At 41.0% G+C, this 22,318-nt stretch overlaps 1 protein-coding gene across 2 annotated transcripts in view; it reads right to left on the bottom strand.

Annotated features, from left to right (window-relative positions):
• AGBL1 (AGBL carboxypeptidase 1) overlaps window positions 1-22,318 on the bottom strand; it is a 304,004-nt gene that overhangs the window by 204,020 nt on the left and 77,666 nt on the right. For both annotated transcript variants that reach the window (XM_075045069.1, XM_075045070.1), the window contains exons 15-17: window positions 20,409-20,496; window positions 12,214-12,358; window positions 8,604-8,757 (exon numbers count right to left, since the gene is read on the bottom strand). In XM_075045069.1, coding sequence (XP_074901170.1) covers window positions 8,604-8,757; window positions 12,214-12,358; window positions 20,409-20,496 — 387 coding nt within the window. The remainder of the gene's footprint in view (window positions 1-8,603; window positions 8,758-12,213; window positions 12,359-20,408; window positions 20,497-22,318) is intronic.

The raw sequence follows: 22,318 nt of genomic DNA, 5'->3' as shown, positions 1-22,318 counted from the left end.
TGAAGAGCAGCCACTGCAATACAAATTATCTCGCTTCAGATGGCTGTTCTGCCAGCATGCTGCACAGGGCAAAGGGTGGGAGAGAAAGAGAGATTACCCTAACATTTACTTTCTCCCTTTGCAAAAAACATTGTGGTTGCCTATGCTTCAAGGCCCATTTGTAACATCATTGTTCAGTGTTTTCTGTGCATTGCTTGCTGCCTTGACTAATTAGATTCAATATATTAATACTCATTTTGCCAAACTGACAGAAGGCTGACCATAGTGTCAAACCTGTGCTGGCTGAGTCAGTTCCACCAAATGCTAGGATTCAAAGAGCAGTTGATATATCATGAAAAATACTGGCCTCGGTCTGCAGACAGCCTTGTGTCTGTCTCACAAATTTCATGTTCCATTCAACCAGCTCCCACCTTTATGGCAGCAGACTGGATACTCAAACAGGAATATAGTTTTGCAGGAATTTGTCTGCTCTTGTCTGCAATGGGCTGCCACATGCTTGTGACTGGGATATCAGAAAGAAAAGAGAGAAGAGATCTTTGAAATTGAAAGACAATCTTGAGAAATTTAGAGTACACACCATCAGCGTTGCATATCTGGAGATCATTGCTTCGGCTTCAGATGCTCGATAAACTGCCAATTCAAGTGGAAAAAAATAATTGTATTCTCAATTCTGTAATTATTTAGCACCATAGAATACGTGATAATATTATTCAGCCTTTCTTCACTACTGCATTAAAACAGGATCACAGTTTTCACAACAGCTGACTCTTCCTGTCACCAGAAACAAAGTGTTTGGTACAAAGCAAGAGAGGAACTGGCACCTCTGCCTGGCACCCCTGCAGATTAGGAGCAAATCTTCAATTCAGGGCAATAAACAGATACAAAACTCACTACTGCAGATGCAAGAATAAAGCAAAACATTTTTTTCTCCACAGTTTGCTATAATCATCATCTCATTCAATTTCTATACACACTAAAACCTGTTCACTTTTAACTATAATCACAAAAAAGGAGTAGAGCTAGAGAAGAGATGAAAGGAAAAAGCAGGACACGTTCTGTAAATGGAGTATTTTAAGGAAATGTAATGCTAGTGGACTTTTTCTGCATAAGATTGCAATTTGGACCACGTGAAGTACCTGGATAGCTAGAAAAACAATCTGAGACAACAGCCTCTGTTCACATTCAGTGGAAATGCAGTCTAATAGGGGGGCCACATGAGGAGCAGAGGCTTTCTTCAGTTCTCGGTTTCTCTCCTGAGACTTTCATCAATAGCAGCAACAGTTCTTTCTTCTTGTATGACACTTGCGGTGTAGAAATGCCATTAGAAAAGCCTATCAGTCCTTTCACAGAAACCACTCAGCATCCAGACAAACATGGGGAACCGGCTTGCTCTATATTTGGCATACAAATGTGACCTAAGGGTTCAGCAGCATTGGCTATACTGTGTGCATGTGTGCTGGAGGAGGTATAGCATGCAGTGACACTAGAACAACAGATGCGCTTGCTGTTGTGAACTGTTTCCAACCAGCAAAATGCCAGATTAGCACTCCAGCTGAGTTGCTACAGGCAGTTCTGCCTGCTTGAAAGATCATTACCAATCAAAGCAGGTCATTCTACCTCCCTATTTCAACATTATTAGATGAGAGCTTCTTTTAAAGAGTGCATTTTCCTTTGAGGCAGACTAAGTCCAATAAGGCGTTGATCTAATTTGATCCTTGTTTCACTAGGAGATATGTCATCTCCAGCTTTGAAAAAGTTATTCAAGAGAAGAGAGCTTGAGCCTTTCATAATTAACATGCAACACTGGTTGCCACGCAGGCAGCAGGCACAGTTATAATAACTTGGAGTCAATAATTCATAAACTATAATGCATTATTAATCAATTATCGAGGCCTGAATTACATTTAATGAGATTAAGCTGATTGGAGCACTAAGCTGTTTGAATCATATTGATTTAATCAATGTGCTTAATTAAACTGTGTACATTTTCCACATGATCATTATTTCCCAGTATCCTGTATAAGCGGCCTCTGCAATTCACATCCTCTGCTGCTCTTTGCTCAGGAATTGCTCTTTGCTGCAAATTATATTTAAAGGTAAAGGGCTTGTTTCTTTCCCAGAAAATATCAAAGTTGCAAAACAACCGTCTAAATAGCTTATACAAGCAAATTGAGAAATGTTAGAATATTTCTCCCAGCAGCTATGTCTTTTTGATTCTGTAGGCTTAAGATGAGACCAAGTAAACACGCCTCATTAGTCTCACTTTATCCCTCATTCTAGTTCTAGGAGCATCTGCAGATTCAAAGGGTACAAGCATCATGCCATACCTATCCCCAAAATGTTACTGTTTCCATCTTTAGAAGTATGCTTAGACTCAGACAGAAAACTTTTCAACTCCCCAAAAAACTACATTTAAGATAAGCAGGTGTCATTATCTCTTTATGTTCACGATGGTTTCCCCAGCCTTGCATAAAGAGGACATGATAACAGAAGAGCAACTCAAAGTGACAGCTATTACAGATGTAAATCCATTTGCTAGTGTAAGATTTTGTTTAATTTCCCTCACCACTGCTGCTAATTCACTGGGACATTTAGGTTTAACTTTAAATGGCACGATTCAGCTCTGTAATGCTACACACTGCTAAAAGGACACTCACAAGGGGGTGTCAACTGGGGGAAATTCTCATAATCAGTATCGTTAATGGGAATCACAACAGTACAACCAGCCACGAAGAAAGCTTTGCAATTACTTTCTTTGTGAAACCATAAACAATGACTGTCCCACCCCACTCAGCAGAGTGACACTGTTCTCAATGGATGCAGGATTAACCCCCACAGCAATATATGATGCTCATGTCCTTCAGCTGAGAACGCAGCAATGCTGGTGGTCATCAGCTGAAGCAGTGCACTGCTGTACCACCCTAGACCCATTAAAATCTTCATTCATGTAAGGAATTCCTTTGGGACTCTTTCCATTATTTCTCTCTGCAAGTGCTGACCAGAATGGCACCTACTCTACATCGCTTCAGAGATGTGCTCCCCCTTCCCTTCTCTAACTAAAGGTGAGAGCTAACCCACCCCAACTCAGTGCACAGCCAGGAAACGCCTCCTGGGGAACGCTCGTATGGCATGTTCGAAACAGCACAGTGCAAACTCTCCTCCTCTGATCAGTCATTTTGCATTTGGTGGTTTTAATTCCATCACTCTGTTAACATTAGTGGCATAGTGGTGTCCTCTACTTCCTTAACTAGAAGACAAATTTATCATCGCGTGTGTATGAGTGTTTAGATCTTTTACTTACACTTCTTTGAAGAGTTTATCTGTCCATTTGCTCTGCCGCTTACAACAGTATCCTACGGCTTGCAGGGTCTAGTCAGCTGTCTGCCAGGGACTTTAGAAGAACACAGTTACATACTGCACGTTTGCATGCATAACACCGTGAATTAAGGGTTTGCAAACTATTACTGAGTGCACATGCATGCTGTTAACACTGCCTTTGCTGGGCTGTGTGTGGCAAACCCAAGAAAATCAGAGCTCTGCAAGCACCTATTAGTTTCATTGAGTAAGGAGTTGGCACCAAGATCGGAAGCTTTATCATTCTCACTGCTTCTGTGTTCATTTGAGAATGCCCTGAAAGATGTTGGGAATTGCTCTCCTTCAAAAGTTCCTTTAACTCTCATCAGGCAATGTCTAAGGCTAGACCTAACATAGCTGGGAACAAGGTCAGCAAAGAGTAAATGCCTGCCCAACCATTCTTTCTTCTCCACTCCCCAACTTCTTTCCTTTTCAAAGGCTCACATGTGATGATTCAATATTCAAGGCAGGTGTAATGTGCAGGCTCACCACACATGCAAGCTTGCAGAAAACTGTCTTGGTTTTTTGTTTGGGGTTTTTTTTTTTTGGATGGGGGAGGAGTTAAATAATTCTGAGAAGAGCTACAGTCTTCTGAGGAAAAGCTTTGTACATAATATAGAAGGTCAAATCTGCAGGGTCTAACTGTTTGTAAGAAGGAATAAGGAGGGAAAGAGGAACATGGTAAAGAGATAACAGAGGAGATAAAAACCAGTCCCTTTGTCTCATCATTGGTGCCTCCCACACACAGTCAGAATGGGAAATGAATGGCTTTATCACAAGACTACGGGGGTTATTGCAGTTAGAATGAGTACTTGCTGGATGCTCAGTCTTCATATTATGGTGGGAAAGGCAAGTTTAAAATAAAACAACAACAACAAAATAACCAAGAGAGACCCTACCAGTTTATTTGTAGTAGTCTATGGAGCTGCAAAGCTCAGCGGGGACTGACCAGCCTCGGACTTTGTTGCAGTCTTCAGGCACCCACGGACATTCATCAAGTGTGAATGGAAGTTTGTAACTGAGCTGTTGCATGACTGAGAAGCAAAGCATAGGGAGCCAAAGAGCTCCTGGCTCACTTCTTCCTTTCTTCATATCAGTTTCAGAGCTGAGCATTTAATAAAAATTATTCAGTACACCGGCATCATATAAAGGGGAGATAGAAAGAGAGGAAGGAGAAAGGAGCCTAAAGTGAATATCAAAGCCTCACATAAACAAGGCATAATGAAGGAAAACAGCAGCCCATTTTTCTTCCCTTCAGCATGCAGTGAATGTGCAGTGCCTGCGAGCATGCATGGCTTGTGCTTCCTATTAACAAGGCGCACATTAATAAATTTAACTCAGACAAATTTAACCATCCTAGGGCCACATTAATCAAAAGCCTGACAAGACCAATCTGAAAGAGTTGAGCAAGGAAAATAAAGCACAGCTGACACAGAGGATGCCATGCCCTTATTGTCCCTGGGCCGCTCCCACTCTATCAGCACCTCCAGTACGGCAATAACTCCTTCCCACCACACTCCTACTGGGCTGATCACGCTGTTCTCCCAACACTCCTCACCCACCCAATGCTGCTTCATCAGAGATGTTTCCTACTCCCCATGTGTCTGCACTAGAGAAGGATTTAGAGTATTTAAGTATGATCATGTGCAACAACTATGAAGTCCTGGCAAGCTTTGTCTTTTACCTGTGCCACTGGCATTATTGAAAAGAATCTCTCCAGGTACAGATTAACAGATGTACAAAGGAGAAATAACAAATTTGATAGGAAAGCAAAATTTCTATAGCTCATGAAAACTGAATTGGCCAGAACCAGAAGGAAAGAACAAGGGCTATCAATTCTTCTTCATTACCCATGTGCCAAGTTCCCCAGTGCTGGAGCTTCACATCACTTCTCAAGTTGAAATACATATGCATGGAGGCTGTACAAAACAATGGGAGTTCTTACTCAGAAAACCTTCACCCTTTGGTCCCTTCATATTTAGCTTTAAGTTGTTGTTTTTGAGCTATGTGTTTAGCATGGAAAATATTGACAATAGGTCCTTCCATCAACCAAACCACAGAGAGAAGGGCATACCATACAAGATGAGGAAACTGAAAAGTAGCTGCTGATCAAAGCCACACAAAGCAGCACAAATTAGGCTGTGTCCCCAAAAGCTGTAATTATTCAAGCTGCTTAAACAAAATAAGCACATACATGGTTATTCAGATTTGCCTAGAGGCATCCTCACAGCGTAAAACATGGTGTGCTGCCTTGCTGTTCTTTCACTTGATCAAACAACAAATATTTTCATCACCTAAGAGTATTGGTGTTTACTTTTGTAGTCTTGGAAACTTGAGAGAAACTGTGTTGCCTTGCCTTGACACTGTCTTTCCCCCAAACAATTTCTATTTCAGTTCAGACAACTGGGTTTTCTACATATTCTGTTTTGATTGAGTTCAGTTGGTTCATGGATAGATCTAGAAAGTCCTCAATTTCATTGCATTGCAAATCTTCAGAGGAAGAGTTGTTTAGTGGCACATAATTTAATGGCATTTTGGTCAGAACTACAAGCTCCCACTGAATTCACATAATATCACAAACTAGGGGATATTTCTTTCTCTCTAAAATAAAGACGACGTCAGCCACATAACTGGGATTTGAACCCAGATGCTGAATATTACAACAGCCTGAAGCATTCGAAACAAGTATCTGTTCAAACTGTTCATAGATCCTTTATGAATCTTTCAGCAAATCTGTGCTTAATAAGTAAGCCAAGCCTTGTCTTCACAGACAGGTTAATGACCTTTGAAAGCCTGCCAGACTGTCTTTCAACACTGCAAGATGCATTCTGATACGCTCTGAGAACACAGTGCTCCAGAAAATGACAATGCCTCCTAATATTGTCACATTTATATCATGATACTTCCTAAAAGCAGTGCAACTCTTGGGGGATCATTGTGCTGGTCAGTACTGTCTTGTTTCCTCATGATCCTCATTTCAGCATCTGTGCCTCTCAGTTATCTTGAATATAGGCTTTAAGTCCTGCATACACAGAGGCCATCCGTCTCCATGCTGTACCACACCTGGCACAATAAGGTTTCAGTTCAGGGCTAGCCCCAGGGACTGTAGATGGTATAAAGTCTAGCATATTAGCATATGCAATTACGTTTCCCTCTTGTCTCTGGTGCCAAAGGTGAAAATATTCTTAACTATTTCTGCTTTAGTTCCATTGGTACAGGCCTATGATTTTCTTCCAGATTTTTAAATCCTGATCACTGTATCTGCATGACTGCAGACCTGGGCATGTGGTAGGGTTGGTCAGAAAGGAAGAATGCTGTTTTACAAAAATGCTGGAGATTTTTTTTTTTTTTTTTTGCTTTCCTATAACAAAACACACCTTTCAGAAAGTTCTTTCAAAGCCAAGGGCACTTAAATTCAGTGTTTAGCACATTCCCTCATCATGTGACTGACCTACTCCGAGTCCTTGCTTTGATAAATCCAGACGTTAGCTTAGCTTTTGCTTTGTACCTTCATTGGAAGGGCATACTTACTTGCGCAGAAAAACTTGTTCATTACATATCTCTTTTGAATGGATCCAATCCTCAAATAAAATATTCCAACTTTCTTTCTTTCAGTTGCCCTATTAGGACCTTCTGCCATGAGGTTCAAATATTGCTCTCAACAGCTAACATCTAACCAGGTGATCGTCTGCAGTGTGCCAAAGGCTTCTTTATATAACCAACCTCCCCCCGCCCCCCCCCCCAACTCCCACCCACTGGTTTTCTGTTCTATATCATTATTATCATGGGACAAAAGTGCTTAAGGGCAGGAATTATCTCTTCATGTCAGGCATGGACAGCCCCCACCACAGCCAAACTCCCTAATCATGTGTTGTATGTGCTACTGTAGGGTAAATAATACTAATAATAGCAACACCAACAATCCAATTTTCTCTCTGACACTGCCTCCAGTTTCCACCATTAAAGCTGTACGGGCACACACCTTATGAATTCCTATGTAGCCTGTACTCAGCAATTTTGCTTTAAGATTTCAACCTACAAAAGCATGTTCATGTTCAGAAATTTGCTAATTCAGGGTAAATGCTCAGTTTATAATAAAATTATTATAATAAAAAGGTATGCACTCAGGATGATTACACTGTACGTCAGCATAACTGCAGTCACTGTGTTTTAAACCTGAACCAGGAAAGATAGCAATAATTTTCACCAACTCTGACATTTAAGCTTCCTTTCAGTTTATGCATGTAGCATGGACACTATAAGGAGCCCTCCTCACGTATCACCACATACCCCTGAAAGGAGAATTCTGCAATGAGAAATGCGGGTCATATTACAGAATCCCTTTGGATACTTCTAGTCTAATAACTCAGTGAGATAATGATATATATTTGCTTAACAACCAAAAAGATCTTAAGACAATTTAAATTTCCACACTCCCTCAAAGTTCTCAACCTGTGTTATAGATGTGTGAAAAGCAGAGGTTAAAAAATCAGTTTATGCCTTGTTGCTGACTCAAGAAAAAAAGTCAGCCTACATATAAGTAGTTAGTCATTTAGGCTTTCAAATCAAAGTTAACCCCACGTGATGCTAACCAGAGTCTTATCACTTGCTGTTGATTACAGAAACTTGCATATCTTAACCTTGTTAATCAAGGCCACTACAGGTCTAAATCTTTGACTTTCACACTGAAAAATAACCACCTCTAGATATAACATGGCAGTTACAATATTTATCATTAGGTAGTACACCATCAGTTAGGACTCAGACAGAATGCAAGGAGCTATATTGTGTCCAGATGGATGTACCGGGCACATTGGAGGAGCTGGGATTTCACCAGAACACTTCAATTGCTGTCCACAGCTGGGAAAGAGTGATTTTTTTTTTTTTTTTTTTAGACCTCGAAATACATAAATCATTTCAATATGGAACATAAACACCAAAAAAATTGAACTTCTTGTTGAATTGGTTACTTGAACACAATTTCTTGCTGATGGAGATATTCAGTATTGAACTTTGTAATTGTTTCAGATCATTAAAGAAAAGTTTGAAGTAAAAAATGGTGTCTGTCCTCCGTGTAAATCTGTAATTTTAAAAAAGCATTGTAATTGTCTATTCCCCATGTTTAGATTTCTTTTCCAAAATGAGAAAGGCAAGGAAATCAACATATTCACAAAACAGGTTGTCATTGCCACCGCTGACATGCCTGCAACTCACTAGCATCTTTTTTAACGCTTCATTTGGCTACTTACAGAATTGCTCCAAGTCGTCTCTTTTTTTAGATTCTGGCATGGCGGTGATTGTGAGCAATGGGCATAGATTTCCTCCTAGCGTCTGGCAGAGTGTCTGCTGCCTCCAGTAAACCTTCTTGGGGTTCCTATTTTGTTCCAAGATATCAAGATGGCACTGAGAAAGAAGCAAGGAAGCAGATTCATAAATAAGTTCACGGTCTATAAAATCTGATTTTATTCCACTAGCTGTGTGTTATTATTGGTACTAATTTCACTTCTTGCTAACTTCTCTTCTGCCAGTTAATACCATCACCTTTTACATCCCACAAATATGCACAAGCTATTCAGAATACATCCCAGTTCACTGAAGCTGCACAGGACTATCTACTCTTATTTCATGATCTAGTTGAAGATGTCCCTGCTCATTGCAAGGGCTTTGGACTAGATGACCTTTAAAGGTCCCTTCCAACCCAAACTATCCTGATTCTATGATTTTACCTGAACAGTTCCTAGGTGCTGTTCTTATTAGTGTAAAGGAATTTCTATGCGTACATGAAGTCCAGAAGAGAACTGCCTACTCCCTATATTTTAATAGGCACTGTGTAGAAACATGAGAAATCTCATAGTTTTGGGGCGTTTATAGAACTGACTGGTTAGCTGTCAAGCACATGCCAGTGAAACTCAGGACCGACTCCACACCAGAGGCAGTCAAGTAGTTTACATCAAAACAACATTTTGTACAATCGGTAGTGGGAAATTTTAAGAGCATCTTTCCAAGAATTTGTTTAAAAAGGAGATTTTCCCCCCCCTCCTGCAAAGTTTATGTCAGTTTTAAACAATTCTTAAGTCCAACAGCTTTTTGAGAAATTTGAGAAAAAGAATTGGCAGCTTAAAAAAAATGACTTTTTGGAACAAATTCTTATCGTCTTATTAGACACATAGCCACTTGTCACCCACACACCAGATGACGTGTAGTTCTCTCTGTTTACATTCTAATTGCAAGTGGCAAGATTAGTGTAAGTAATCCTATCACAGGGTGTTGCCAAGTGTTGTGGAACACCAGTTGCCTCTGGACTCGTAGAAATAGGTATAGTACAGTATGCACACTTGTCCTAACAGTAACTTAACTAAAACACACCAATTAACTCAAAAACATTTACATGGCAACTTTTTGTCTTTACAAGTCAGGGCTAAATTTTAATGAATGTTTATGGGACATGACGTTCCTGTTCCTCAAACCTTGGAGTCTTTCAAACTGCTTTCCCAGTATCCAGTATCCCAATATTGTATTTGAATGCAAACATAGGACTGAAATTTACAGTAATCTATGTCATAAAACAATTAACATACTGCTCTATAAAGTAAATTCAATTATTAGATGCATCTAACAATCTCACATAGATATAGAGAATTCAATATAATATAATCATTTACTTATGTTCCTGGTACCCAGTGAAACTTAATTGGGTATAGCTGCCACAGAGATTTCAGCTAGATATCCAAACAATTAACACTGTGGTATAAAAATAGATAAATTACTCTTCATAAAATAAATGTAATTGCTGATGGACAAAAAGTAATGAACTGCAGAGTGCATCCAGTTCAAATAGGATTCTACAATGTGTATTTGATGTAAATATGCCTGTTACCATTAAATATATATGATATTTAAAAACATTTTCAAATTAGTAACTCCATACACAAGTTTATCTTCTTCCCCAAAGCACTATGTATTTAATTGAACCCTTGGGTTCGTAATCACTTTTAATTTATTACTGAAATGTAAAACCAACATACTTCACCAGTGGAAAAAATGCTTTAGAATGAAATCTACTGGTGCACAAAGCTGATTTAGTCTATTTACTGTGAAAATTAAAGTAACATGGAAATGTGTAAATTGCATCACTCGACATTTTAAGTTAGTCCAAGCAAAGAAGCCTTTTAGAATTATTAGAGGCAACAATTTTGCTTTGGCAAAGAGTTGGATGTGACAATCTATCAATCTTTTCCATCCATAATTCCCATTTACCAAACTTTATGGTCCTTACTGAGTCTGAGTTCATTTAAACTTTTCCTGGGGCAAAATTCCCTTTAACTTCAACGAACATTTTATTTGAAGAGGGAGTGAAATTCTTCAAGACTTGGCCCTGCAAGTCTAGGAATAACATCTTTTTCATCTCTATTGTATTCATTCAGGAGCGGGTGAGATATTCAGGGATTCCCAGAACATACAAACTCTCCGAGCCTCTCTTGCTTTTGTGCCAGTAGAAGATAGAAATCAATAACAGTAAAATAATGATCAGTCACTGCATTTCAGTAATAAGTATAGTGGTGAATAAGTCCACCTAATTCTTCAGTATTGTATTTGTCTTTTCCCCTGCAGACTGTGGTATATACATGCCTTCAGGGCTATAGGTCAAACCCCGCTACTGGAGAGTACTCTCTTCCTCAGTGATTTTCAGAAATAACTGGTACCTATAAGCCTAATGACAAGTGAGCTGGCAGGCATATTTTGGACTGTGAGGGCTTGACTGGCCCTCTCTCAGATATTGGAGGCGGTTTCTTTGAACATCTATAATGGGATGCAAAGCAGTTGACAAGAGACTGTTGTCTGAGTGGGAATTAATCTAAGCCTAACTATGCTGACATGCTGAGCAGCACGGCTAGTAAGTGGGAGAGGACATTGTCTCCTTGAATGCAGTCTTTCATATCTGATAATGGCAAACTGATCCCATTATAAAAAAATAGAGTGAGCCCAAACTTCACCATCCCACACCGGCATTTATTGTCCAGAAGAAAAAGGGTTGACAATGGAAATTGAGGGAAGAAGGAAGGGGAACTGATCTACTGGAACTGGGTGTCTTCATTTTCAGTAACATCTTTCTCATCTTTAACAACAAAGCAAACTACTTCCAGAACTATTTATTTCCCCTCTTTTATCCTACCTTCCTTTCAGACCTTGGGCTCTCCTACATCAATCATGGAGAAAGCATATGACATGCATTTCCCAGAAAATTCCCTTACCATCCACCCCTGGCCAGAAAAGTCTGTAGAAAACAAATCCTTCCCCAGGAAGCAAACTTCATACAACTCAGTAATACATTTTACACCTTGGACTTGTATTCTTTCAGTTTCTGTACTGAGAGCACTGGTGGGGGTGTCACAAATGCCTGACACTCCAACTGGCACAGAGGAAATGGCTGACAAAGCATTCAAATGAGGTCCAGCACTGTGGTACTGCTGGGTGCAGCTCTGAAAGCTGAGCTGTTACCCTCTGTCAGAAGGGGCAGGCAGCTTTCACTTCTGAGTTGCCATTAGGTTTAGCCCCCCGCTTCCCACTCCTTCAGGAGGAGGATCCTGCAGCCCTAAACAAATAGAGACATCTTTGGTTTGAGTTATGACTGGTATAAGCACTAATGGTTTGTACCCCAGCTTATCCCATACAGAAATTTCTTTTCTCCTACAGCGTTCTGGGCTTCGGGGCTGCAGTTGTAAACAAGGCAATGACATCATCATAACCACTAACTACCTGTGAAAACAGTCCTTTATGCTATCTCAAAATCTACACATACCCAAGCAGCTCCAACCTGTCAGGCCTATTAGCTTATCTAGGTGGACACAACAGCATTACCATCATTGTAGAGTAGGTATAGGGGTAATGGTAGGCCAGGTAGCAGACATCATCTTTATGAGGGAACTTGATGCTGAAGGTGAGCGTGTAGTAGAATTTTCCTCTCACACCTTCTCCTGCAGCTGCACTGCAGCGGTAGTGGTTTCTGGAAGAAGAGAAAGGGAGAGGAAATAGATGGTTTTCACTTCTAGATGCACATTTGGAGCAGCCATGAGACAACTGAGCATTCAGAGAAGCACCCACCCTGCATGAGCTTTCATCTTATGATATAGATGGGCTCCAAACTCAACCAGTCATTGTACCAAGACTGTGAAGGCCCCATGCAAGTACAATCAATCCAATCCCAGCAATGAACAGATACAAAAATATAACGCAGTGCTAAACAACACCCAGTAACACAGCAATGCACCTGCAGGCTATATGATAGAAGGAAGGTTAGAGAAACCATGGCTCCACTAGACAGAGATGCAAACAGGATCACGATGGTAAGTACCACTGACCAAGGTGGTACACCAGATTCAAGGGTGTCTTGGGAGTCACACAGTATGCAAAGACCAGCAGAGAGTTAAGGGGCAGAGCTGCACGTGGCAGTACTGGGTGCAGCCAGTCACATGCTGTTGATGGATGGGAGGACCCTCACAGGAAAATTACAGCTTGTTTCATTCTGTGAAGGTGCAAATAAGAAAGCAGCCAGCTAATACTAGTTCATACAGCACAATCCAGAGGTATTTAAACTAATGCATTCAGCTAACACTACTGTATTGCTTCCAAAATCCAAATTGTCTTGCTCAGAGATGCAGGTACCTATTCACAGCCCTGAACAATGCCACGTGAAAATATTCTGTGAACCCCTGGAGATTTAGAAAATATGAATACCCTACCAAACCAACCATTCCGTTCCACCAGAGGAAGAAAAGGAATATTCCAGGAATTAGAAAAAAAAAAAAAGGAATACATAACAATATTTCTAATATCATCAAAGGCTCTTTGCTGAGTAGGAAGAGGAGGAGACAAGGTTTGCATAGAGACTGCACACAGAGGAAAAGCAACCTCATACAGATTTGCAGGTTGTGAGCTACCCAAAAAATCCTCCTTTTGGATCCCTCCTTTTCAAAGACTTGAGCCTCTCCCTGTCAGGGAGCAGTGAGGACCAGTTGCTCCCTAAAAGATGGGGAGCTGAGCTTGATACGGAAGCCAGCGGGGCAGGGACCTCGCCAGCCAGGGTCCCCTCCCACAGTACCTGAGCAGGGCATGCCCAGGGATGGCAGATGGGTTCCACCACAGGTTCAACCGCACAACCGGATCATCAGACAAGTTTGTGGTGATGAGGCAGGTCTGGGTCAAGCCAGGAGGCCAGTCCACGAGTCAGGATACAGATCACCAGAGCTGACCGCAAAGCAGAGGCACAGCAGTGACTGAGGTGGAACCTCAGCTCAGAACCTCCTGGCTGCTCAGACAGGGACTGAGCAGCCAGGACAGAGCTCAACTAGAGCTCCTGAACCCATGGGCAGAGGGTGCGGGTGGAGGCCCTGAGTGAGGCTACTCAGGGTCATCAAGATCTACTAGTGCACACAGGCCCTTCACGCTCCCTTCATTAAAACTACAAAATCTTTAAGTGAGCTTCTCAATCTAGTTCCAAGACCAGATCTCTTGCAGGAGAGTTACTCTGATAAAGAAATTACTTTAGCCTGAGTAAGAAAGTTTTCTTTCAGCAGAGACGAAGAGACAATTCATGCACCTTAGGGAGAAGCCTCACAGCAAATCGCATCCATAAGTACATTTCAAACAATATTTTTCCCACATTGCACCAATTATGCTGTTGCCAAACCTTCTGATTCTGAAGGACTGTGAGGTTTCTTTGACAAATGTTATCATCAATGTTGCATTAAAATGCAAAATAGAAGAGGCAACCAAAAGATGCAATTTCAGCTCCTGAAATTTACAATGCTAGTTTATTTTGCTGCTGTTCATTTTTATTCAAAGAGGTGGAGAGAAAAAAATAATTATTCTTGTCAAATTCTCCAAAATAACCAGCTCTTTTTCATAAGGAAGACACAATACAATGCTGCTGGGTTTTCACCTGAATTTAATAGTTAGGAACACGTGGGGTGAGTGATACTGACTGGATCAATAGATAGTACAGGAACACAGAGTCACAGTGGCAAACTAAAAAGCCCATGATTTTATTCTCAGCTGAACCCTTCACCCCAACATTTCTTTTGCAAATAAACCACCTTAATATTGGACAAAGAGACTCAGAGGAAAAAAAAAATGCAATGAACCCACAAATATAGAAACATCTACTTAGTTATTATATGTTTTTCAGTGGATCCAGGATTTGAGTCTGTATGTTTGTTTGTTTAAGTCAGAACGATGACCATTTAATCCAGTTCCTGTTAATTTTGACAGTGAAGGATAATTAAGAACCATTTCTTGTCTAGTGCATAAGGAAAGTACTCACCTCCATAGCCTCTCTTATATTCAGCATCACTTGGAAGGTTAGACGATCTTGTTCAAAAAGAACTGTCACAAGGTGCTGAGATCTTCTTAGTCCTCCCCTCCAAATTCATATATGTAATTAGAGGTGTGGGATGAAGCTGGTCTTTGCAGGCAGATACTGCTTAAATATCTTACATACACATTATTCCCACCTGTCCCTAATGATCCAGTAAAGGCTTCTTCCTCTATAGTCTGTAATTCTGCAGCCAAAAATGTCTCCTGTCTAAAATGGCCACTTAACCAAGAGGTTTAGCAGCACCAGACACCTCTGACCTTGACGCTATGCTGGTAGTCAATGGTCCTTACTCCTGACAGTGCTCAGATCATGATCCTGAGTGTACCAATGCACAGCACTCACTGCACTGCTTAGCAGCACATTTCATTCTTGTTCTGAGCACTTCTGCTGTTCCAGCAAACTACCCGCCCAGAACAGGTATTTCCAGACTTTTGAATCACTTCTTGACACCTGCTTCAATCTATAGCAAACTATCTGGTAGTAACAGGAAGTTTACAGGTGGCTTTGTGAGGCTTCAATATTCTTCACTCATGTATTAAAAAGAAAAATCACCTGTGTGTAAGCAGTGTAAATGATCGTGTATTCTTACTGCATATAATCTGGTCTTCTCACAATCCATCATACATTGCAGTAGCTCTGAATCTTTTTAAAAGAAGCCTAAAAAATAGCATTTTTCCTCTTTGCCTCCCTCTCGTTCTACTGCTGTCACCCCAAGATGCCTCTATCACCTCCTTGTTCCTCCACCAGGCTGATAGTTTTTCTTCCTCACCCCTTTTTCATCACAACACTCTACCATACCAGCATGAAGCCCAAATTAACAAGCAAGGAAGAGGGAAGGAAAAAAAGACCCTAGCAACATCTGCTCCTCACTACCTTATTTGTGTTCTCTTTCAAAAACTGTTCAAAGTATCACATGGTCTCTAGAAACTGAGTATTGGAAAGAAAATAAGAGACCAAAGTATGGGGTTTTTAATCAGCATGCAAGCTGTATCTACTATGCCTTCAGTCACTTTGTAATAGTGAAATCATTTTGCTTGCTATTCTTCAGAAATAATGTACAGGTAGTGTATATCTAGCATAGCTGTGATGGAAAGTTAATTAATAATAATTATAACACTACTTATCACTTACTCTGCACGATAATTTTTTGAGCTTAAAAGACCTTTGCAAGCATTATCTAATTAAAACTTGCTTCCCATTTATCTATTCCCATTCTTTGGGTGGCAGATAAGTGACTCTAATTTTCCATCCTTTATAGATGGGGAAACTGAGACACAGACAGGTGAAGCCTCTTGGCCAAAGATACAGGCAGGTCAGTAAAGGAGATGGATTGTAATTCAGGAAATTCAAAAGCACCAAATGATGCAAGAACAACGTCTCTTGGTCATCTCATCTTTAGACTTCCTGTCTGCAGCATTTAGTAAATATAAAGCACCAGTAGGTGATGGAATATGACACTGTATCAGCTTAGACTAAAATGGTTGAAGAAAATACCAATATCCTAAATTTCTAGGCTATTTCAAAACAGAGTCCAAATGAAGAGTAAACTATTTATCACTTCTAATCTGCTGATGCATTCCCTCTGTCCAAAATCCTTTCACCACCTGGAGTCTGGTGTCCTCGTTATACATGCCCCAACATTCTTACATCTCTAAGTGTGGCTGCTAAGTGCAATATGCTTTAGTAACACCCTGGTTCATACCATTAAAAAAGCATTATTTAACAATTTACAAGGCATGGCTGTTATTTTGGGGTGTGCCACACTGGAAACTGGAAAATGCAGAACACAACTCCTTTTCAAGGGCCAAATCCATGTTAAGGCATCTCTATTGTCAAAATTGCAGGCAGAATCCCAGTTGAAGCAGAATATTCCCACAGCCATCTTGCTACTAAGACCTTCAGTCATATTGTAAATTTTAGATGTCCTCAGACTAAGACTGGTGTCTTAGCCCTCTCTTGTAGATATCATTAGAACTGAGAGGTGGCCTGCTAATGCTATGATGACGATTTCGTCTAATGTGATTATACAGATGCTGAAAAGAGAAGACCTAGTTCTGACAGCGCTACGATCACCAAAGAGCCAAGTCTTTAGTGTTGACGTGAGAACAAAACACTCTGTATACCTCATTACTACCTGTGAACTGACTATTGTCTGAAAAAGCTGGAGTTTAGAGAATAAGCTTAGAATGAGCCATGAAACCAAAGACTCAAGTGCATTGTCCCCAATTCAGCATGCTGCCATTGTTCCTTAAATATTTTGCCAGAAAGGAATATTATTCAGCGCATAAAGGCTGCCAAGACAGTAAGTGAATTAGATGATCTTATAGTAACTGCAACTCTGTTTATCATGGGTGTATCCTGTCACTTCACAGAGAGGCAATAAAATAGAGCAGAAGTGTCATTCAGCTTCCTTTTGACAAGAGCACTGCTAATATTCTCCATAATATAAAAAGTCTTGTGAGACATATGGGAAAGGTACACGATGACAGACCTGTGCCACAACATTTATCTTTATGAGTGAACCATCCCATCTTCAGTGAAGATGAATGTCAGCAAAGATCAGCCAACGTGCGTCACCCAGACGTCTTGCGAATGTGCCTTTCCTCCCACTGTCCTTCAGCTCAGAAGTTGCTCTCAATAAGAGCCCTGCTGCAAAAGCAATTATGGGCATCTTTGTGTTCCTCCTTATTTTTCTAAGTATATCACTCTTTTCCCGTATTTATGATTAGCTCCTGGTAAAAGTAATTAGATGAGGTTCCCTTCAAAATGTGCCAGTCCCACCCCAGGATACCTGTGATGATGGTGAATGGAAATGCAGTGGAATGAATGGAATCTCTTTCCCCATGAAATGCAGTGGAATGAATGAAATGAATGGAAACTCTTTCCCCAAAACAGAGGCAGCATGATATCACTATAGCAATCCCACCTCCTCTTATTCCGAGCCAAAGTCTGAGCAACCCCAAACATACTTTCTTCATATTCCCTCCCACCTACAACTTCTCATGACTGGGAATCTCTTTTATAGTCACTGAAACAAAAAGATCAGAGTTTCAGTAGAGATGGAAGTGTGTATATGTGTGCGTATGCTCATTCTTGTACATACAAAACATGAGAAAACCTGGAATAAACCATAAATGAGACAGACAACAAGTAGTTATCCTAGATGAATATGTTGACATATAACTCAATGTACAGTTAGAAAACGCAGAATATTCCAAATCAATAAAACTCCATTCTCTCACATATTCTGAACAAGAATCTATCTGATTACAAGCTTAATTGTACAGTCACGGCTTAATCTCGGAAGTCAGCTGCTGTTTAATCACTGCACAATAACTGCCTTGTTAATGACATGAGAAGCCACTGCTGTGGTAATCAGCACGTAAAGTTTGCCCAACCAGAAGGCCATACTCACAGAAGCCGGAGGTTACAGGCATGCAAAGGGAAGCCACTGCACCACGGTACGTTAGCTCTTAAGGTAGAAAAGGTTAGGTGAATAAAGGTTAGTGAAGAGTACTTTGAACAAAATAAAATAGCTACTCAAATTGCTACAGACAGGATGCCATGTTGAGAAAGGATAATCTGAGCCTTCAGCCCAACTCCCACCCACCCCCCACTCCCCCAAAAAAAATGAAAGACAAGAGATTACATCGAGATTTGGAACGACTTGGAAATTTTTTTGTGTCAACACAAGTTTAAGGCTCTACTACTTCTGGAAGGCAGCCCACTGCCATTGTTTGGGTTTATTGTCTCATCAAATCCACTTGTGAACACAGCCACCTCTGAACCTAACAGCAAAATTATGAACTACAACACAAATACAATTTCTTACGAAGAGAAAGCCCATTATTTCACATCAGTTTCTAAAATCAGCCTCATCACATGAGTTCATGGAGGAAGGACTACCATTTAGAACATCAGAAAAGTTCAGCTCTGTCCTGAGAGCACTGCTTACCATGCCAGATGATTAACATTGTTTGTAATTGTGTTAACACCTTTCTGTTTTCTTGTATTTCCCTGCCTGTCTGCAGTCATTGGGTAGCCCAAGCCCTGTGCTTCAACTGCAAGGTATTAGGGGCAAGGACCAGACTTTTGCTTTGTTTATACAGTGCCTAATGCGGTACCCATAGAGTCTTGAGACACTGAGGTATTTTGGTAATGCAAACTGGTGAACAGGAATCATGACAGAAAAAATAATTAGAAGAACAAGAAAAAAAAAAAAAAAAAAAAGGGAAAACTTGTCACTCAGGCATTCTCAGCCCCAGCTTTCAAATCATGACAGGTGAGGCCAGGATAGAATAGTTAATTAACACCAAATGCTGCAGTATTTGATTACAAAGTATGTGAACTTCACCCATAATGCTCTACCACTTCATTCTCAACATGTGACCTCTTCTTTCCAGTGCAGGGCTCCACTTCCCACTTGCACCGCCCCAGGCTACATCATTCCCAGACATCCCACTCACAGACACTCAAATACATTTACTCACACCTGTAATTTTCCTATCTGTTCTATTCTGTCCCTCAGTCTTCAACTCTGCACAGATTTTCTAATCCAAAGCATACCAGTTATCCTAGTGCTGAAAACCCTTTCAATCGTCATCTTTCAAATTAATAAATGTTGTGGATAACTTTTTGGAAGCCTTGAGAAAATAAAACAGGGTTCATTCAACCTATTGAAACCCCAAGCTCCCTGGTTGTCTCCTTTGACTGTAATAACCAGAATGAATCAGGGATCAGTTTTCTGCATGGAAATGAGATACCCAAGTGAGAATGTTTCTCATGAGTCAACCTCCAGCTCAGATACAAGTTAAAGATGAGACTGATCTAGTGTTTTTCTTCTGAGGCTCTAACACTGCAGAAACAGCCTGAAACAGGGAACTTGCATAAATATCAGCAGCAGGCTTGTCAGAACTCCATTTACACCCCAGTTGCCTGGCCCCAGTAGAAAGACAAAAGTTCCCATAGGACATTGAGTAAGGCTAATCACTACTGTTTCTGCTATGAGGACAAGGTCTCTATGGTACCAATAAGCATGATCCACAGAGCAGTTTGCCTTCTAGGATTTGAGTTCCAGCTTTGCAGTGAAGGGAAGCTCATGACAATACTAAGGTATAGAGAGAGATTCACAAACAAATAAATAAATGTGTACTTGTATATTGTCTATTTCTACATATATATTTATTTAGGTGTATATAGTGTATATACATATACACACACGCCCAAACACTCCTATGTATATGCTAACCCTTTCTTTAGCTCCTTAGCTCCTACGTATTTTACAAAAGTCAGTGTATGCAAAAGAAAAACAATGATCCCATCCAGCTCATTACTTCCTGGACAGGGGAAAAAGCCAACTACACTTCCTTTGTGGGTTAAGTTTCCTTGTATTCCTGGCTGCATTGGCAAGGTTCAAGCACTCCCCATTCCCTTTCCTCCTCCTTCCTTCTGGGGAAGTGAATTCTGCACATGCCCTGTTTCTCCCCAGGCATCTAATATAGGTACCTCACTTGTAGCTGTTTTCTGAAGGTGGAAGCACATAACACATTGAACTAACACCAATTAGAGATATTTGAAACAAGTGACACCAGTGGTCAAAGGTTAACAACAGCAATACAGTTAACAGGAGGGGAACAGAGGGGAAAGGAAGCCACAAATAATTCACCAAAAATGCACTTACTTGTAGTAGCAGATATCATGGCCTGCCCGAAGCCAGCAAGGCTTGCCCTGGAGAGCTTCCTTTACTGAATACATGACCAGCTGCATGCCTACATAAAACAAGACAGTTTCAAGTGACATGACTTCCCTGGCTGGAAAAGACAGGGGTGGGGACAAAAAAGCTAAACAAGAAGCATCATTATTTTGTGTGTGCTCTCTCTGCAGATAGTTTATGCAAAGTAAACACATCTCCCAAAGCCCCATGCTTTGTTCAGATATAGCCATGTCTGTACGAAAAGCACCTACAGAAGATACGCGCCTACGGGCCTTTGCAAAGGAGGACTTCAAGCTGCTCTGTTTACAAACAGAGGAAGGGAGAGAAAAGAATAGGAATCAAGGTATCTACAAGATCAGTAATTTGGTTATTCCAATATTTTATGCTTGGCTACACCATTATTGAAACCTGGATCCTACCACAGCACTAGAGATCTGCAGTGCATCCAGTACTGTACCTTCAGAAAGCAGCAAGCAAAGCTAGAAGGTTTTAAACTTGCCATTAGACCTAAATAATACCTATGTGTCATAAATGCTGATAATGATAGCATCCATCTTTGTACTGTGTTATACCAGAAGATGACTTCTTCCTGACCTCCAAAATATTACCATCTCATGCCCCGAGGTACGAACTTTTCTCTGATCCGAGCTGCATATCCATTACTCACAGCTCCATGAAGCCAGCCCATCTACAGGCAGGTTTTGTATCAAATTCCTTTGCTCTACACACCTGCCTGCTCTTTTACAGGTATAGTAAGGATCCTGCCCTCACCAGCGAAGATCTCTGCACAGGGTGTCCCTGGCGAGGTGTTGGCAGCTGCGGGCTGCAGGGGTGGCCTCTGCCCCGGGGTGTCGCCAGCCAGCCCCAGTGGACCCAGCACAGCCACAGCTGAGCGCAGCAATGATTCTGGCAGTACTTCTGTGAAAGCATATTTAAGCAAGGGAAAAATTCCCTTTCAAGTATTTATGCATGTAGATAAGTTGCCCCCTGAGCTTTCTCTTGGCTGTTCTTGTGCTGGGAGGAGGTGATGCTTGAAAATCATTAATACTGATGACATATTTCCATAAGCAGCTACTCAGTTTCCCTGTGTCCTTTGGGTGTCCCTGTTAAACTCTCCAGCACTTTAAGAGCTGGCAAGTGTACCGGCAGAAATGCCTTTCAATCTCGCCTTTGGCTGTGGTGTGGGGTAGCACTAACTAGCCTACAGCTAGGAGTAACCTCTATACTGCTGTTTCCTGAACCAGCACTGTGAGCCACATACAAGAAGCAATTCTGTGTTTGGTTCCAGGACACGGGCCACAGTGAGTTTTGAGAGACACAGGCCTGCCTAGAAGCCCAGTTCGTCAGATGAGGGATGCGAGACTCAGGGTCTGCAGTGCTCTCAACATCCCAAAAGCCAGCTTTTGCCCTTCCTCTGTGAGTCTGAAGGACACACACACCAAACTGCCTCTGAGCAATGGATGATACTCATCTGCCATGTCATTTTAATTAAAAAATAAAAAAAAATTAAAAAATCAGGTTTTCCTTTCCACTTTCCCTATGAAAACGCAAATGCAAATCAGGCTTCTGACAAAATCCCATTATTTCCCATGGTAGCGTAAGCTAGTAGAAAAGGGGGAAGGAGAGAGGTGGAGGCTGCACCTCCTGACTTGCTCTGCTCCTGGTCACAACTAGTTCATTAAATAACCTTTTTGCTGATTTGAAAGTTACACAGTGCCATCTAACCAAGAGAAAAAGGAAGGGAAAAATCAAAACAGATCAGTAACCAAGAGCTGTAGAGTATTGCCACTCATGGCACTTTGGCACTACATCACAACTGGAAGCTTTTAGTATTATGGCATGAGCATTAGCTCAGAAAAGTGCAGAGGGAATGTAGT

Source organism: Buteo buteo, chromosome 13, assembly GCF_964188355.1.
Source record: "Buteo buteo chromosome 13, bButBut1.hap1.1, whole genome shotgun sequence".
NCBI classification, from domain to species: domain Eukaryota; kingdom Metazoa; phylum Chordata; class Aves; order Accipitriformes; family Accipitridae; genus Buteo; species Buteo buteo.
Note: the sequence above shows the minus strand (reverse complement) of the source record. Positions and strands in the feature narration are given on the sequence as shown.